At 39.1% G+C, this 18,671-nt stretch overlaps 1 protein-coding gene across 4 annotated transcripts in view; it reads right to left on the bottom strand.

Annotated features, from left to right (window-relative positions):
- The window catches only part of mroh1 (maestro heat-like repeat family member 1), a 35,544-nt gene extending 17,769 nt beyond the window's left edge, over positions 1-17,775 (bottom strand). For 3 of the 4 annotated variants that reach the window (XM_086037707.1, XM_086037709.1, XM_086037711.1), the window contains exons 1-18: positions 17,609-17,775; positions 17,191-17,255; positions 16,822-16,967; positions 12,485-12,616; positions 12,231-12,393; positions 10,494-10,592; positions 10,132-10,283; positions 9,321-9,461; positions 7,343-7,435; positions 5,198-5,276; positions 4,785-4,898; positions 4,217-4,290; positions 4,025-4,147; positions 1,580-1,678; positions 1,335-1,479; positions 1,060-1,100; positions 718-859; positions 496-548 (exon numbers count right to left, since the gene is read on the bottom strand). In XM_086037707.1, the coding sequence (XP_085893833.1) occupies positions 496-548; positions 718-859; positions 1,060-1,100; positions 1,335-1,479; positions 1,580-1,678; positions 4,025-4,147; positions 4,217-4,290; positions 4,785-4,898; positions 5,198-5,276; positions 7,343-7,435; positions 9,321-9,461; positions 10,132-10,283; positions 10,494-10,592; positions 12,231-12,393; positions 12,485-12,616; positions 16,822-16,967; positions 17,191-17,212 (1,818 nt within the window). In that variant the 5' untranslated portion in view covers positions 17,213-17,255; positions 17,609-17,775. Of the gene's footprint in view, positions 1-495; positions 549-717; positions 860-1,059; positions 1,101-1,334; positions 1,480-1,579; positions 1,679-4,024; positions 4,148-4,216; positions 4,291-4,784; positions 4,899-5,197; positions 5,277-7,342; positions 7,436-9,320; positions 9,462-10,131; positions 10,284-10,493; positions 10,593-12,230; positions 12,394-12,484; positions 12,617-16,821; positions 16,968-17,190; positions 17,256-17,608 lie in introns of those variants that run through there. The other variant, XM_086037710.1, reaches the window with a different exon arrangement.
- Between the last annotated feature and the right edge of the window lie 896 nt (positions 17,776-18,671).

Genomic DNA, 18,671 nt, shown 5'->3' with positions numbered 1-18,671 from the left:
CTTTCATCTAGGTGTTCATTTGCTCCAGACACTGACACAGTAAGTCCGTCGGGTTACAGACGTCAGGTGACGCGGACACTTAAAGTTGTGTATCATCTGCATAGCTGTGATAATTAATGTTTAAGTTCTGTATTATTTGACCGAGAGGGAGCATATACAAGTTGAACAAAAGAGGACCAAGAACTGACACCTGGGGCGCACCACAGGTCATAGCCAATCAATCAGATTCATAACTGCTAATTTCAACAAAATAACTCCAGCCTTCTAAACAGGACCTAAACCCGTTGAAGGACTGTTCCAGAATCAGTGTTCAGGTCAATGCTAATGTCATTTAACACTTTCACCAGTGCTCTGTCAGTGCTGTGATGTGCTCGGAAGCCTGACTGAAATTTATGAATGTTGTTGACTTTCCGAATTCAATTTACTGTAGTGTACATAATCTTATACTTTAAAAATATACTATAATATAAAAAATACTTTATTTTAAAAAAACACCTTCAACAGATTTGCATCCCAACTTTTCTTGTCAAGGCCTTCTGCAGTTGACTCTGAAAACAAAAAAAGGCAAGAATGGAAGACAGACATTTGCGTTTGATGGAAATTCAAATAATGCCAACAATAGAAAAAAAAGAACTCATTATTATTCTTTGAAGTTACTTGGTTTAAAGATTATTTTCATGCAGTAGGATCCATTTTTGCTCTCAGCAAACATCTTACCTTCCAGTACTGTCAGCAGAGGCGGGATCTCTTGATCCCAAACAGCCTCTGTGTTGCGGTGAATGTTGACAGAGAGGATTTGTAGGAGGGAGAGTGATGGAGCTCCATGACCTCTGCTATGGAATGGAAATGCTGCATTGACCTGGAATGAACACAACATCAGTTTTTGTGAAAAGAACCATACCTTTTTACGATCAGAATCAGGGCTAAATGTTACTCTGTTAAATAAACCCTATTCTTAAAATCTATTGGATAACGAGGGATTTAATATAAAATAACTAAAATCAATGACTTTGTATTTCTGATTTTCCAGTTGTGTGTTCACACAAGGCTTGTACTTACTAGCAGTTTGATCATCAGTGTTTGAGGAGAGGGAAGATTGACTACGGGAGAGAAAAAAAAACATTTAACCTGCTATTATGTACATAAAATTACCAAATCCAGATATATAATAGAAACGGTGAAGTTAGTAACGCTGATCATACATAAAGACATTTTTCAATATGCAAAAAAGGTGTGTGAATTGCTGAATGTATTCTTCTATTTTAAGGTTTAAATTTCACATCCCACATTTATGGCATACTGTACATATTAACAAAGATGGTTAATGCACCTACCTTCTTGTGAAAAGTCGATATTGAAGGTAGGTTCCTTGTTGTCTTTCTTTTTATTGCCGAGAACTATCAGACTCTTACAAAGTGGAGTGGTGGCATTGCTGTACTGTTGTGGGGTAAGGTAGTAGAGTAGTTTTGGCCAAAGCACCTGAACAACAAAGTCAAGAAAATGAATATATGAGCTACCTGGTCATAATATCAGTAGTTAAAATAGACAGGCAAAAATGAGTGACTGGTACTTTACATACATCAGCCAGACGTCCAACAGTTGTTGTCAGTAGATGAAGGGTGTTATCACACATCGTCCTCAGTGACTCGTTTGTTACCTCTTCTGGGTCTGCAGGTTTCTGTCCACGCAATAGGAAGACAAGCACACACAGAAATACAGTACAAAATACATACATTTGCATATTAAGTTTTATGACATCATGAATTTCCTTGACATTTTGGTTGCAAGACGAACAAACTGTGCCACTGTACATACAAGATATGTCTACAACCACTGGTAATATAGTTTGACACACAGTAGTAATGTTGTATGGTGTATGAATTCATAAAGTTAGCCGGCTTCACGGAAGTTATTCCAGGTAAACAAATTAAAACGGTCTAACTATACACAAATATACAGTCCGCTCCAAAAGTATTGTAATGGCAAGGTCAATTCCTTTGTTTTTCTTGTACACCGCAGACCAGCGGTGCTCAATACGTCGATCGCGATCTACTGCCGTAGCATTGGTAGATTGTATGAAATTTGTAATAGCTGCCATCTGTATTTTGAAATACGATGCCTTCATCAACATACATTGTAAATAAAGAATCCTCAATATATTTGAAAATAAATATATATTTTGCATTTTTTGTAGTGCGTAGGACCTACCCACTACAAATATGCAAAACATACTCTACCTGGAAGGCAGTTCATTTTGACTTGGTTATTTTATAAGTAGCTTGCATGCTGAAAAAGTGTGAGCGGTCCTTGCTGTAGACATTTGGGTTTCAGATCAAAAGATGTATATGAGACAAAAGTTCAGAAGTACAGCATTTATTTCATGGTATTTACATCCAGATGTGTTTAACAAATCCGGTCAGAGCACCTTTTATTTGAAGCCACCCACTTTTCAAGTGAGTAAAACATGTGACTAAAGGTTGTTTCTAGTTGTTCAGGTGTTGCCTTATAGATTGATTGCTTGAATCTTAGAATATAGCTTGTTTTTGGCTTTGGGTGAAAACTGTATTTGCTGTTAAGCAAACATGAAGATCAGAGAGCTGTCTGTGGGTGAAAAACATGTGAGTATCCCCAGTCTAGCTAATGTCCCTGTCCAAGATGGCCGCCGCACTGGGGAGACCTCGGGGTGAGTATCTCCAGTCAAGCTGATGTCCCTGTCCAAGATGGCCACCGCACTGTGGAGACCTCGGGATGAGTATCCCCAGTCTAGCTAATGTCCCTGTCCAAGATGGCCGCCGCACTGTGGAGACCTCGGGGTGAGTATCCCCAGTCTAGCTAATGTGCCTGTCCAAGATGGCCGCCGCATTGGGGAGACCTCGGGGTGAGTATCCCCAGTCTAGCTAATGTCCCTTTCCAAGATGGCCGCCGCACCGGGGAGATCAACGGGCAATAACACTGGTTCACTGGAAATGAATGGTGAAATTTTGTGGGCTTTTTTAAGGGTGAATGAGTTGAATGTGAGGGAAGTAGAAATTTTGGGGGTGTTGAAATGCTGCATGTAAGTTGAATGAGTTGAATGACTTGAATTGGTGGAAATTGGGAAGGTGTAAATGTGAAAAATTGAATGTTCCAATTGAAATGAATGGTTAATAGTGGAATTTTTGTGGGTTTTTTAACGGTGAATGAGTTGAATGTGTGGGAAATAGGAATTTTGGGGGTGTTGAAAAGCTGAATGTGAGCTGAATGAGTTAATGACTTGAATTTGTGGAAATTGGAATGGTATAAATGTGAAAGGTTGAATGTGCCAATGTAAATGAATGGTGGAATTTTGAGGGTTTTTTATGGGTGTATAAATTGAATTTTTGGGAAGTAGGGATTGTGGTAGTGATCCCTCGCTACTTGGCGCTTCAAATTTCGCGCCCTCGGTGCATCGTGGATTTTTCAGAAGCATTCATAAATTAAAAATGAAACAACACAGCCATATCGGCAGCTATATTGCAAAAAGGCGCATTGTTTCAAAGATATGAGTTGACTCGGAAGCTTTGTGCATACACGCAGCCACTCATAAAAGGCGGTGACTGGTTTCCAGCGCGAGCTCGACCAACGAGGGCACAAGTGTATTTACTTTTTCCACGCAACAGCGTAACATAGGCGCAAATCCCCCCAAAATAAAAATGTACAATAAATATCATAGAAAATAATCATAATAAGAATAAGAATAAGTCCGACGCTACTTTGCGGTTTTTCACCTATTGCGCCGGGTTCTGGCCCCCCACTAACCGCAATAAATGAGGGATCACTGTATACATACAAGCTGGAATGCTGAACTTTCATCTCATATTAATCTTTTGATCTGAAACGCAAATGTCTTCAGTATGCAGCAAAAACTAATTAATTGACCTTGCCGTTCGAATACTTTTGGAGGGGACCGTAGAGGAAATACTGAAATGTTTCCCAGATTTTTTTTTTTTTTTTTTTTTTTTTTTTTTTTTTAAAAAGGGGGGAAAAAAAGGCCAACCCACTGTACCTGATACGTGTCTGGTAATGCACAGTGTAGAACTATGAATCGCACCAGTAACTCTCCTCCATCCAACTCCAGGTACCCATGATGGGCCATTGCACTAATAACCTGGACCACACGCTTCTTAACCTAAGTCGAGAGACGGAGTTCATGGTTGTCTGGATGACAATCTATATCATGAATGTATAGAGGTTTTACCTTGTTACTGTGGTCAGTCATTGGTTGCCTAATGCTGGCTAGAATCAGAAGCTTTTTACTCTCCATCATGGAAGCTGCAACACATGCATTTGTATCACTTAATTAAACAAACCGGTCAGTTACACAAGAAGTGAGAGTGCAGAAAACCTCCGACCATTCATCCCCACGTCCATTTTCTATACTGTTTTTGTTTTTTCATTCTGGTCACATTTGAGGCCTATCCCAGGTGACTGGGCGAGAGGTAGGTACATCATAGACTGGTTGCCAGACAATCTCACAGCATATTAAACCAACAACCATTCACACTGACATCCATACCTATGAACAATTTCGAGTCTTCAATTAACTCAACATGCATGTTTTTGTTATGCGAGCGGAAGCTTCATCCGAGAAAATGTCCAAAACGACCCACAAGAGAGCCTGAGTCAAGATTTGCACTCAGAACCCTTCGACCGTCAGACGCACATGCACCACACCAAGAGTTGTTGCATGAAACGTTCAAATACATACTTCAAAATGCTGCTGCCAAATAAAAATGTGAATGGGATGAGTGTGTGTCTTTGCTCACTGCTAGAGTTGATGAGGTGACGCAGGACAGCCAGGGAGCCAATCCTACTCCGCTCGTTGCTGTTCTCTAGCCTCTGAAGAACAAACATTACCAGCCGGTCTGGGAAGGCGTTTGCTAGATCAAGAGGTAGGTGGAAAGATATCCAAGCATCAAAATCCATAAATTGAAACCAAAATAGCACACAAATAAGATGAATAAAGTGTGGACAAATTGGTCAAGAGAGGAAGGTAATTATACTAAGCCCCACATTTAATATGATTATCCTCAAGCGGACATCATGTCTGATGCAAATAATGGATGATCTCATTACTGTTCTCATGACTCCATAGAAATTCAACCATTACAGCTGATAAACACAATCGTCTGTATCCCATTAATCCAAAAAAAAACAAACAAGGAAAGCGTTCAGCTACCTAATAGACTGAAGCAACGAAGAACTTCATTGTGGTTCTTAACTGTAGGAGGGTTACTGTAATCGACAGAGGTGGCCACCTGAGGGGAAAAAAACATTGTTGCCTTTCACCCTTGCACACAACTTCCAAAATTGTACTAATGCGACACTGAGTTGTTGCATTACGGTTAAAAAGGCACTGGTAATCATAAAATACATCTTATTTATCCAAGCAAGTTACACTTGCCCAATCTGAGCTCCATTACAAGAAACACTGTCACAAAGTAACTCATTAAACTCATTGAATTTCAAAGTTGTATGTACAGTATGTCTTTTCAGAGTCCAGACATTCAATCCCAGTTACTTATTCATATTGATTTTTTTTCTTTTTGTGTCAGGGTAAAGGAGGGTGTGAAAATGGCTGGCACGAACATAACATTTATAAATGGAGGTGAAGGTTGCAGTGGTACTGAACTACTCTGCCGATTGTGGAGGTGAACCTAAAGATTTTCGGAATGACTGATGTCGTATTTCCATGTCTACCTTTAGCTAAGCATCCTAAAAGTGACTGTGATATTGTAGTAAAAGAATGCACCACATGGATAATCATTGTGTGAAGTTATGTTTATCTGTTATAGTTATGAGCCTGAAAGATAGCAGCAACTTGTGTCGCTTTCCTTTATGCCTTTTCCAGAAGTGACAAATCACACTGAAGAATAAAGGCAAAGCACTAATTGTTAACATCAAGGCATGAAATAAGCAGATTCGCATCATTATATACAAGTCCAAATTTGTATTTTGTGCGTCAATCAAACACTGAAACGCAGAACTGCAAATGGATATTTAGTGTAAATTCTACACAAAAAATTATCTCAAATCAAGGGGAGTTATTGTAAAGGGGGTTTCATAAGAAATAAAAATGTTTCACATTGTTACATGTTTACCAGTACCCTACAGGTTGTAAAAAATATAGTATTACTGATTTATAGCGCGGGCGGCACGGTGGTCGACTGGTTAGCACGTCCGCCTCACAGTTCAGAGGTCGTGGGTTCGATCCCGGCTCCGGCCTCCCTATGTGGAGTTTGCATGTTCTCCCCGTGCCTGCGTGGGTTTTCTCCGGGCACTCCGGTTTCCTCCCACATTCCAAAAACATGCATGGTAAGTTGATTGGATACTCTAAATTGCCCCTAGGTGTGATTGTGAGTGCGGATGTTTGTCTCTGTGTGCCCTGCGATTGGCTGGCAACCAGTTCAGGGTGTCCCCCGCCTACTGCCCGAAGACAGCTGGGATAGGCTCCAGCACGCCCCGCGACCCTTGTGAGGAGAAGCGGTACAGATAATGGATGGATGGATGATTTATAGCGCATTTCATATACAACGCAACTCAAAATGCTTCACATACTGTACCGGTAATTAAAAGTACATCTAAAAGGAGTTACAGAGTTAAATAGATTTAAAAGCAAACTGAAGAAATAAAAAATAGCTTTCTACAATTAATAAAATGGATTATAATGCAAGAACAAGATTTTTGAAAGCATGATTTTAAAAATACTTTGAAAGACCTTAATTATTTTATGGAAAAGACAGGATAGTTTTTGAACTCTATTTTAAAGCATTTACACTATATTGGTATGTTTGGAATATTTATTAATTCACATTATTCACTCTGATGACAGCAAATCAGGGGACTGTATTATAAACAAGTACAGAGGAAAAATACAGCAGACAAGACCGAGGTTGCACGGTAAAACACTTTCACTGTAATTGATGAGAACATTAATCAACATTTAATATAGTTTACCATTTCAACTGCTTCCTCTTGAGGTGTCTTCACTTTAATTTGAACACCTCCAAACCACTTACTAGTATAACGAATAAAACAAACTCACAGCCATGAACCTACAACATTGTGTTGCATGCTAAAATGCTAGCTGCTGAAGTTTAACAAAGGCTGTTTTATTTAATGCCTTATGTTTTTGAAGCAAGAAATTCAAAGTTGAAGTTAAAATATGTTTAAAATTGCCCAAATGAAAATGTTTCTAGACTATAAATTACCGTGAACAGCAAACTGTTGCAACAGTGGATGCACCAATGCGTGCACCATCTGATTCAAGGGTTATTTACATACCAGATATTTCACATATCTGAAAGACATGTGAACCATGTACCTGTTGATGCAGTGCAAAGAGCAGACTGTCCAGTTGTGTCTCGAGCACCCTGCTTCCCATGTTCACAGAAGCATCAAGAACATGGCAAAGACTCTATATACGAAAGGGGAATTGAAAAACAAAAACAGAAACATGTAGTTCTTTGAAATAGGTCAATTATCAACATCACTATACTTCTACAATTGTTATGTTACATGGGGTGTGAAACATTTAACCAAACACAATCACAATTAGGGATGGGTACTTTTCATATCCGACCCAATTTGGTTCTGTCTGCTGGTAGCTGGGAATTGATACCGGTACTCAATGGTCCCAATTTTCAGTACTTATGTGTGTGTGTGTGTTTATGGACATCATTTCTAATTCATTTAATAATAATAATAATAATAATATCTCAAATGTTTTTCATTTAGCATGCATTTTTTTCAAAACAAACTTGAACAAATAAAACAGCATCATGAATTTGAAACAAATGAGCCAAAAAGTCAAATAAAAATAAAGGTATAACATTTTACAAGTAGTTAAGTATAAATAACACAATGACAATAAATTAAGCATGACAAAATACTAAGTGTGAAGCAAAGTTTGTTACAATGAACTGCACAAGGAACAAATTAAACAGTAATACAAAGAATGATGATAAATAATAATTGTTTCTCTTCATTCCTTGTGCAGTTGTTTTTCAAGAACACTAAGGCCCGCCGCACGAGGAATTTGAACCGACAACAACAACAGTTGGAAGAGGACGTGACTGTAATTGGCATCAATTTAATCTTTTGAATGTACACAACGCGGTAGTACTTACTACATTTTGGCTACAAGCTTTCGTTACTCGACCCATATGAAATTATAAATATGTTAAGTTCTAAATAGGCATGGGGTGAAAACCAATTTGACGATTTACCGTGGTTTTAAAAAGTCAAGGTTTCAATAACCGCTAATACACTCCGTTACCGATAATGAGCTCATCTTTTCTTGGTTGAGGGGACTTATGAGAAACACACAATATGATGGGCCGCTTGCAGAGTTGAGCAAATGAGCAGCCTCTTTGAAGTGAATTGCCTCTAATCATTTTATTTCTCCTTCTCGGCAAGAGTTACGCACGGAGAAGGAGTGAGGGGTACCGATCTGCCATTGGAGGTCCCGTGTTCGAGTGAACCGGCTACTGTGGCTAGCAGGTCGCTCTCCAGCGCCAGGGGAGGGTGCGAGCCATGGAGAACACTGGCTCCTCTGCAATCCGTAATCGTCCGGCAGTTAGGAGTTACATGCGTGCCTTTGCATTGTCCTTAAAAAACAAAAAACAACGTGTACATATGTAGGTGCCAGCGTGTCCAACATGAATAGCCCACAGGTCTGCTCTAAAAACAGCTCACCAGTGATGGGACACAGTGGCTTCCTATGAAGAATTAAAATAGAAGAATATTACCATTTATGTATTTAATCTTAACACGGTACACATTTCTTAATGTACCAAATATTTTATATTTTGTTTAAAAATAAAAATGTTGTCCAATGGAAAACAATGCTGTTTTTATTCATCCAAATATTTTTTTTAAAAAGGACATTTTAGCGCTGTAATTTAAGACAACGATACCGCAATATTTATGTTCACGGTTATCATACCGTCAGAATCTAATATCAGCCCATGCCTAGGTCTAAAACACACACACACAAAAAAAATGTAATGACGATAAAGCCGCGCACTTCCCAGCATGATTTGATCTAGTGGGGGAAGATAGACTTTTCGTGCTGGGCGCAGACAGGTCTCTGCAGCCGGCGGCGTCCTCCCTTTCAGAAATTAATACGGGGATTTATTCATTTTAGAATTAAAAAAAAAATTATATTAAGTATTGATTACTGTATCCATCCCTAATTGTAATTTAAAGAAAGAAAATATGGTGTGTTGTTTCTTAGCATTCATGAGCCTTGTTTTAAAATCTTAAGAGCCAACTTTACTGGTGCTTCAACTCAGGGGCACCTTGCTAATGATGTAGTGCTCGTTGTTTTTCTTATACAAGGACAGAATGGCAGGGATGAGCTTGGGAATCTGTTCCTCCAGTTTATCGCTTGCCATCAGATGGCACATTGAGCCCACTGCCTCAGCTACGGTTAGCCTCAACTGAAGGAGAGAGAAAAAGGGAGGACAGGACATCACTTCATACATGAATTTGTCTTCAAACAATAAGTAAGTGCAACACCAGCTTGTGATGATAGCAATGACATACTTAGATAAAATTATGAGAGCCAATAAAAGAACTTCAGCAAGATTAGCCTTTCATTTAGCTACAGAAAGTAACTGCGGCAATAGAAAAAGTCCTCTGTATCACAGGAAAGTATTGGAGTGTTAAATCAATATCACCCAGATGGTGTTAATCACGACTAGGTAGAAAGGCAAATGTTTTTCTACAGTTCTTGTGTAGGATCTCAGTAAATTGTACATATCTCACTAATAGCATTTTTACGAATAAATTATGAACTAATGTTATAAGCAAATATTTTTTGAATATTGAACATGAATGTTTGCTGTTGTTTGCTAGTCCCTATAATTTCATGTCAACAATCTGAACTTCAAACTTTCTCCATCCGTCAGGTGGATTTTGCTGCTTAACTCATATTCCACAAACACAGTATTATTCAGAATGCCTTGTTTCAACTAGTGGGCCTGCATTCTCCTACTTGCATTCTTGATAAAAATATGTTTGGGTTGACTTCCCCTTTAAAGCCTGAGAGCACGACTTCCCGGCTGAACAGCTGCACCAACCACCAGAGGCAAACTCGTGAGCTCTTACTTTCGATTCTCTGCTCTGTAACCAGTTATTGAAAAGGATGTCAAACGCAGCACAGATTTCACTTGAGAATGTGTCCTGCCTGACTGTGGGATCTGGAGCCTTGTCCAGATTGGCAAGGTACTCCAAGATACTGTCACTGAAATGATGCAGAGCTGAAGGAAAACCATGAAAAGAGGAACATAATTAGAGGAGCATTCATTTGAAAGATGCAAGTTCTTTTGTTGTTGTTGAAAATAACACTGAAATTCTTCAATTGCACCTGTTTTACTGATGGAGGTGAATATTTACTGCAGCCTTTCAATACACATTTAGAAAGGAGTTAAATACCATCAACCACTTGGAAAAGAGAAGTCAGTTCATACCGGAGGAGAAGACCCACTTCATGTTGTCTTGTTTGGTCAGGTTCAACATCGGCAACATGGTACCAAGAATAGCGTTTAGGAAAGGCACCATGCCATAAACTAGTGAAAAGGGGAGAGTACACTGTTAATACAAAACAATGACCCCTTAAAAACATGGCATTGCCTAGAAGCAAATAGACAAAATTATTTGGCCTGGCCTACAAAAAACAGCTACTCAGTGACTGGTGTGTGTGTGTGGGGGTGTGTATGCAAATGTGTGGGTGTGTGTGTGTGTGTGTGTGTGTAAGTTCAATCAAAGTCTGAATGTGTGGGTTAAGATGGGCAGACCTTGAAAAGCAAGCAGCCCTACTACTACTACTACTACTGCTCATAAAAATACAACAAAATGTTTTTTTCCCCTAAACACAAAAAAAAAAATTCAAAATCCAGCGATAAACGTAAGTTTCCTACAAAAATGGGGGAAGGGAATAAAAAATAAATATTTTTAAAATAAATATTTTTAAAATAACTGAACACATTTTAAAAAAATCTATTTATATGGTTTAATTTCAGTAAGGGGTACATTTTTGTTTGCTTTCCATCTATCACCGAAGTTACCCTGAACAAGTAAGCCTGAACAAGTACCGGTAACTAAGTTATGTTACTTTACTTGATTTGAAAATTGCGGTAAGTCAGCTACATCAGTACTTGATTTAAAAAAAAAAAAAAAGAAAAAAAAATTACTTGACTTTAAAACAGCGGTGGGCAACTCCGGTCCTGCAGGGCCGCTGTCCTGCATGTTTTAGATGTCTCCCTCCTCCAACAAACCTGATTCATGTGATTAGCTCATCAGCAAGCTTTGCAAAGCTGGATAACAATTATAGATAACTGGATAATGTGTAAAGTAACTTGATTTTTGAAGTAACTAAGTTACTTTTTTCTTTGATTTTTATAATAAATAATTTATTTTACTTGATAATAAAACTTAGTTACTTTTCTGGTTACTTGCTTTGAAAAGTAACTAAGTTACTTTTCTGATCCCGGGGATCTGCACTACGCAGCATCTACACTGCGAAGTCTGTCTTCAGTCCCCAACAAATCGAATCACGCTGGATGGTTAAATTATCTTTGTGCCATGTTTTACAGTTCAACTTCATTCCTTGTGTTGTTCATTGCAAAGAACCTTTGTTCGCACTCTGTATTTTGTAATAATAATTTAGTTGTAGTATCTATACTTTATTGTTTAACTGTAAAATGTTGTACCTTTTATTTTGACTCGATCATCTGGCTCCTTTGTTTTAAATTCATGATTTTTAATCAAATTGAAAAATAATTGTTGAATTGAACTTTTCTTTTTATTATTATTATTATAAAATAAATTTGCATTTATTACCACACAAAGCGGAAAAAAAACACCTAAAATTGGTACTGTTCAGTACCAGTATCGATTCCCAGATACCAAGAATTGGAACCAAACAGGTTCAAATGTGAAAGGTACCCATCCCTATCTACTAATGCTAAGAAAACAAGTATTAACATTAACTATTCCAGGGAAGCTGCAACAGAAAAACTAGAGCAAATGTGGCAAAATGAATGGTACCAAAGTCTTCAGTGCGAAAAGCTGAGTTAGAAAATATTTGTCATTCTTGGTTATTTTTTTGATGCAGACCAGTGTAATTTGTGAAAAATACATCTTAAAAAAAATAATAATCCCAATGTGCAATTGACTTGAGAATGAATGTGCAATAGATTTCCTACCATTGGAATCAGAAAGGTTGGCTAAGGTCTGGACCACAAAAAAGTGAGGCAAGACTCCAGGTTGAAACTTGTTCAGGATCTCCTCCATTATGTCATTGATGTGTTTGTTGCCAACAGCTACCAGAATGTTACTGGCTGCCTGTTGCCAGTCAGGAACAACTTCCTTTGTGAAACACAAAGAGTCTAAATAGATGATCAAACCCCCCCCCCCCCCCCAAAAAAAATCAAACCAAAACTATTGTGGCATTGGTCACCTTTGATCGTGTCATCTCATCTGAAGCCAAGGAGATGATGCTCTTGATCCTTGGGTAAGATATTGCATCTATTCTGCTGCCGACAACCAGCTCAATGGTTTGAAGAATCACAACTCTGTGACTCACCACCAACTGGAGCAGCAGGAGATGAGGCAGAAAACACAGCAAGAAAAAGTGGACATTAAACACGATTGTGTCAAAAAATGCAAGTAAAATTTCAACAAATTCTGTGTTACTTATCCATGGTAGAAGATTTGCATTTCAATTGTAGCAAGCATGCCAAGTTCTTTGGAAGACATTTTTTTCCCCTGAAAGAGTAGTCTCTAAATCAGGGGTGGGCAATTAATTTTGCAAAGTGGCCACATGGAAAAACTGGAATGCTTGCCAAGGGCCAAGCCAACGTGCTAATTCCATCTATGTTCTATATCATATTTAATGTATTTAGAAAAAGCATATTGTCTTGTTCCATTAACATTAAATTAGTGAGTCATGATATGGTTACAATTGGGAAATACCAATTTTAAACAAAATTATAAGCGTCCATTAAAATTACATACTTAGAGTAAAAATCCTAACATTATTATGTGCACACAGCACCAACTCATATTAGGCGTTCCTAGTCAGGACTCCCAAATATACAGATACGTGGGAAATATTACATTATTGACGTGATGTACAGGGGTGCACATAACTGGTACGCAGGTGCGCATGAGCAACAGAAATCCCTGATGCGTAACGTCATGTGAGTCACGACGCGCCTTTGCTGTACACAGTGGTGCAATGGATCATCTTTGATCCGTGATCGGTACGGATCAAGCATTACTGTTCGGGCCGGGCGCGATCCACAGAATGGTTGGTGAATAAAAACTGTGCGCGTTCACATTAAGTCAACGTAATTAGTCCGCATTCACAGTAATAGCAGCAGAGAAAGTTTTAAAAACCCATGGCTCACATAAGGCTAGGTTCACAACGCAGGTCTTAATGCTCAATTCGGATTTATTGAAAAAAAATCAGATTTTTTTGTGTAAGCATATTACATTATAAATGCGACCTGTGTCTTGTCTGCTGAACACATGCGCCGAAGAAGAGACGACATCATGCGCGACGACGTGTTTGCGGAAGTAAATGTGGCCCAGCGTCCAGAAGGGTACCCAGGACAAGGGTGGAGGGTCGCGGCCGGACGGGCAAAAAAGGGTCAAGTGCCCAGCTCTGGGTAGCATGTAGAAATAAATACAGTATTTGGGGGAAATTATGAGGCGAGGCTTTAATATCTCATTTCATGGAGACATCACTAACGATGATGTCACGTCTTAACCGTGCGTAGAAAATGAATCTATCTGAGCCGTGGCTGAATTACTACGATCGCCATGAATGTCCACTTTATGCTTCATGTTTCAAGGTGGATTAAATTAAAGTAAAATATAAAGTCAATAGTGTTACTCAAAACAACTTTGCAGATTCGATCCCCCTGCTGCCAGCACTTTCCCTCCGCCTGCGCGGAGCGCATCTTGGGCTCGTCAATGTCGTATGCAGTATATGCGACTTGGCCGTTCAAACCGCGACCTCCGTGGTGGCGGAACAGCTAACTTGACTTCCGTTTTCAACGTCTTAGCTTGCCACTTACATCAACACAACGCCATCCCGAAGTCATATTCAGTCACTCAGTCACTAATTTAGGCCGCTAACAAACTGCTAGTTAATTGCACTGTCATTGTATGATACGACACAAGTCTCCGGCGTTAGTGGCTAACAGCTGTTATCATTAGCAACAAGTGCCTGGCTGGTGGTTCAACAGCTTGGCTTACTTTTTTAACTTCTTTTTCAACATTGTGGAGATTATTTTGTAATGCGCTGTCCATGTGTAAAGGAAGGTGCCTTAAATTGTACTTCAAGGTCTTTTTCATTGTAGAAAAAAAAACAATAATAAAACCTTGTCTTCGTTTATTTTATAAAAACACTTTTGCTCATTAAATAATCTTAAAATGAAAAAAATGAAAAATAAAAATAATGTCTAATGTTGCCATTTAGGATTTAAGAACGCAATATAAGGCAGGATACCTTGTTATTTTATACACTGTACCACATATAAAAATAAGAACATTATTTCATACGACGATAAAAATAAGAACATTCTTATTTTATACGTGGTACAGTGTATAAAATAACAATGTATCCTGCCTTATATTGTGTTCTTAAATCCTAAATGGACATATTAGACATTTTTATTTTTTTATTTATTTTTTTTTTTATGTGTTTTATAAAATAAATGAAGTAAAAGTTCAAATTTTCTTTTTTTCTGATGATCCGAAACACAATCCGATCCGTGACTCAAAATCCGTTAACGATCCGAACCGTGACTTATGCGATCCGTTGAACCACTAGTGAGTACCAAAGTCAATCTCCTGGTACTCATGTGAGTACCCCATGAAAAAAATTTGGTGCATCCCTGGTGATGTATACTGTAAACATTGATGACACATAATAAATGGAGCACATACAGTGTATGGCCCTCTTCCCTCCAATGTGAAGGAAATAAGAATGTTGCTAGTATTAGGATCACTGTTGCCATTGTTGCTAATCTTTTTGGGGGAAACATTGTTGCTAGAGAGTTTGGAAAAGTCACTAAGTATAGCGAAAACGTCTCTAAGTTGACATCACTATAGACAAGTCGTGGGGCTTGCTACCTCACCTGTACCAACATGTACACACGTGTGCACAGACAATCAAAGCACGACTTTCAAAATAAATACACTGCATGTTTTATTTTGACTTCATGGTAACTGCGGGGGCCGGTCAGAGATTGTGGGTGGGCCGGATGTGGCCCTCGGGCCGCACTTTGCACATCAGTTTATACATTGAAGTGTCAAAAATTATTTTTAAAAAATGTAATTAAAACATTTATGTCAACTGGGGTGGGAGGATGTGGGGTCGCGACGAAAGATTTTTTTAGCTTTATGGCCCCTCGATCAACCTCTTGGCAATTAGTTTTCAATTGGGGATATCTACCGAGAAAAAAAAGAGACCAGGCTTGGAGAACCGTGAGTGAGGAGCTTGGTATGCCTTGTATGTTTTTACCAGCTATTGAACTTTACCAAGACGGCAATATTGTTTGCATTAGCAGTGTCGGCGACTTGATTGCGATGTCCAAAATTGCTGTCGTCGTCAACTACCAAGCGAAGCCCCTCCACTTTTTGGTGTGCTGCGGCATTCAGGTTTCAAATTTCCCGCGGTCAAAGGCCAGCAAATAAAGTGAAGTGGAACGCTCCTGCGCGATTGGTGTCAACGTAGCATTATACTGACCTGGTCATATGTTTACCATGCATACAAGTAGTAGCTTTGGCTGGGTCCTATGTCTGCTTGAAGCTAAATAAGATTGAGTCCAAACTATTTCAACAAAATGCAACCAACTTTATTACTGTGTTGGTACTGACACACCTCCGAGCTTTTGAAATTGCTCATTGCTTCACTGTGTGGCTTTTTTATGTCGCCTCCAATCATGCTACAGGAAGCGGGACTGAAACGTTTTCTCTTCTAAGCTGCAACTGCTGCTGTTTCCACATTGTTAGTCTGTAACTGTCACAAAATGTGGACTCACGCAAACAGTTACCATCCAAACAAAACTCCGGTTCCGGTTCATACCATGAGTCGGCACATAATTCACACAAAGGCCCATTGGGCGTAGGAATGAGGCGGATATGTCATCAGCACCCCCCGAACATGGTTCCATCATTTTTCCGATATACAGTATTATGCAGCCCTAGTGCTCACACATTCACACTCTGGTGGTGGTAAACTACGTATGGAACCACAGCTGCCCTGGGGCAGGCTGACGGAAGCGTGGCTGCCAGTGTGTCATATAAACACCTCAATCGTTATAGAAAAACTGCGGTCAGTCAGCGCATGGTCCGTTGACGTAAATGCGTCGTACATTGTCGCATACGCAATTTAAATGGCAACAACATGCCAGAGTTCTTTTGTGACAGGCGAACTTGACTTGAAAGTACTTGTAACTTGTTTTTAAATCAAGATGTTTCTTTAATGAAAGTGTTAAAACAATCATAACTACTGTGCTAAATAGACAAATTAATTCCACTTTGATAAATGTGATGTTCACATGTATCTGCACATGTCCCATGGATGTAGCACAGATGATCTGATTAATGTAGTGGAGCGTGTAAACGGCAGATTGGAATGGAACATGTCACATGTAAAGAGGTGACCAAAGATCTTCGGAATGATTTCAATCGGAATGGGAAACAAAGTCTCCATGTAAACATGGTTCGTGTTTTTGAAAACGTTTTCTAATATTGAAGATGTATTGTACAGTGCGGTGTTACCTTGGGGTGTTTTTGCAGGTAGTCCTGACACATAGCAAGCACTCTGTCAGGCTGCTCATTTCCCAGAGTCAGCATTGACTTCCTGACCTGAGCCTGGACATCAAAGTCTTTATCATTGGCCGCATCGAGCAGAGCCAGGGTCACCTCTGGAGTAAAATGCAACATGACAGTAACAAATCACAAAGGTTATCAGAATATTTGGTATAGCGTAACCCACGCAACACAAATGATTAGACATGCATAAGACAGAACTTCAGATACTTAGTGTAGTCTCGAAAAATAATTACTCACCATATAACCATGTTGTTAAGTGTATAATGAGAAATGCTAATAAATCTGATTCAGATACATTTTAAAGGAAGCACTCACGTTCCACATCTGTCTCGCCCATGGTGGACAGAGGGCTGGTTTCCTGGGCTCAATGACCCTGGGACCTGCAAGCATTATAGTATCGTAATCGTTATCACTTGAAACTACCCTTCGAGCATGATATATGACGAATGAAGACGTTTGTAAGAGCCTTTATTCAATTCTGCAGGACCATACAGTAGCGAATCATAAGTAGAATGGACATTAAAACATACTTTAAAATAGTAGCCCCTTGTGAAGCGACCTAACAAAAACATGTCGAAACCAGACACAATCTACAAAATCCAAATGCGTTCGTTTTCACAAACCTCCCACTAGTTCGACGTAGTCTCCTCATTTACTATTAGCTTTAGCTGCTGCTACGGAAGCGCCACAACAGAGGAATGAAAAGCGCAGCCTGGTTAATAGCTTTACTTACCAAGTTCACCGCTGAACAAATAACTACCCTTTAGCACGGTTGGTTCTGTGTGACAGCGAGCATTACGTGTTTCGCGAATGCAAGCGTAAACACGACTGGTCATGTGGTCATGTGCTTCTGGTCAGCAGGAACAAATGAGCGAGGTGACGTCACAGCACGCCCACTACTGCCACTTCTTCTTTGATGTTATGGCTGCAACCATCAAAGCGACACATACCGCCGTCTACCGTAGGAGTAGGAGTACTGTAGTTGCCAATCTGTTTTTTTCAAGCGAGTTTGCCTTTTGTTTCTTTCAAAAGGGTATTTTCCGATTGTCTGCTTAATTTTATGAATATGTATGCAACGTATGTAAATATGTAACAGAAGGTATCAATAAGATTTTTATTATTTAGTTATTAATCAGTGATCTCAACTTAGTTGTAGTAGTAGTAGTAGTAGTAGTAGTAGTAGTAGTAGTAGTAGTAGTAATATAGTAGTAGTAGTAGTAGTAGTAGTAGTAGTAGTAGTAGTAGTAGTAGTAGTAGAAGGGGTAGTAGTAGTAGCATTGTCCATCATTGTTCCTCATTGTTCAGTGGCGGATCATCATTTTGTACCTAGGGCCTTAGTTGAATTTAGCGGCCTCTTAATATCACAATTAAATAAACCATCAGTACTAAAAGTACTATTTTAAAAAAGAAAGGAAAAGAAAGCAGCAGTCACATGCAAACTATCTCACATCATGTTATGACATCTTTTCATGTGACAACAGTGAAGAAATTACACTTTGCTAAATTGCTACAATCTTAAGTAGTGAGCTACTATATTTATCTTCCTCCTAAAGTAACTCAACACGGACTCATTAATGTCGAAACCGCTGGAAACAAAAGTGAATACACCCTGAAGTGAAAATGGCAACAAAAGTGAATACACCCTGAAGTGAAAATGTCCAAATTAGTCCCAACTACCCATTTTCCCTCCCCAGTGGCATGTGCCTCATTAGTCTTACAATCTGTCGGGTTCGAATGGGTTGGAGGTGTGTTAAATTTAGTGTTACTGTATTTCTGTTACACTCTCTCATGCTGGT

Source organism: Filicampus tigris, chromosome 8 (genome assembly GCF_054856515.1).
Source record: "Filicampus tigris isolate MCC_2025a chromosome 8, RoL_Ftig_1.0, whole genome shotgun sequence".
Classification (NCBI taxonomy): Eukaryota; Metazoa; Chordata; class Actinopteri; order Syngnathiformes; family Syngnathidae; genus Filicampus; species Filicampus tigris.
The sequence above is the reverse complement of the archived record's forward strand: the minus strand, read 5'-3'. Positions and strand labels throughout refer to the sequence as shown.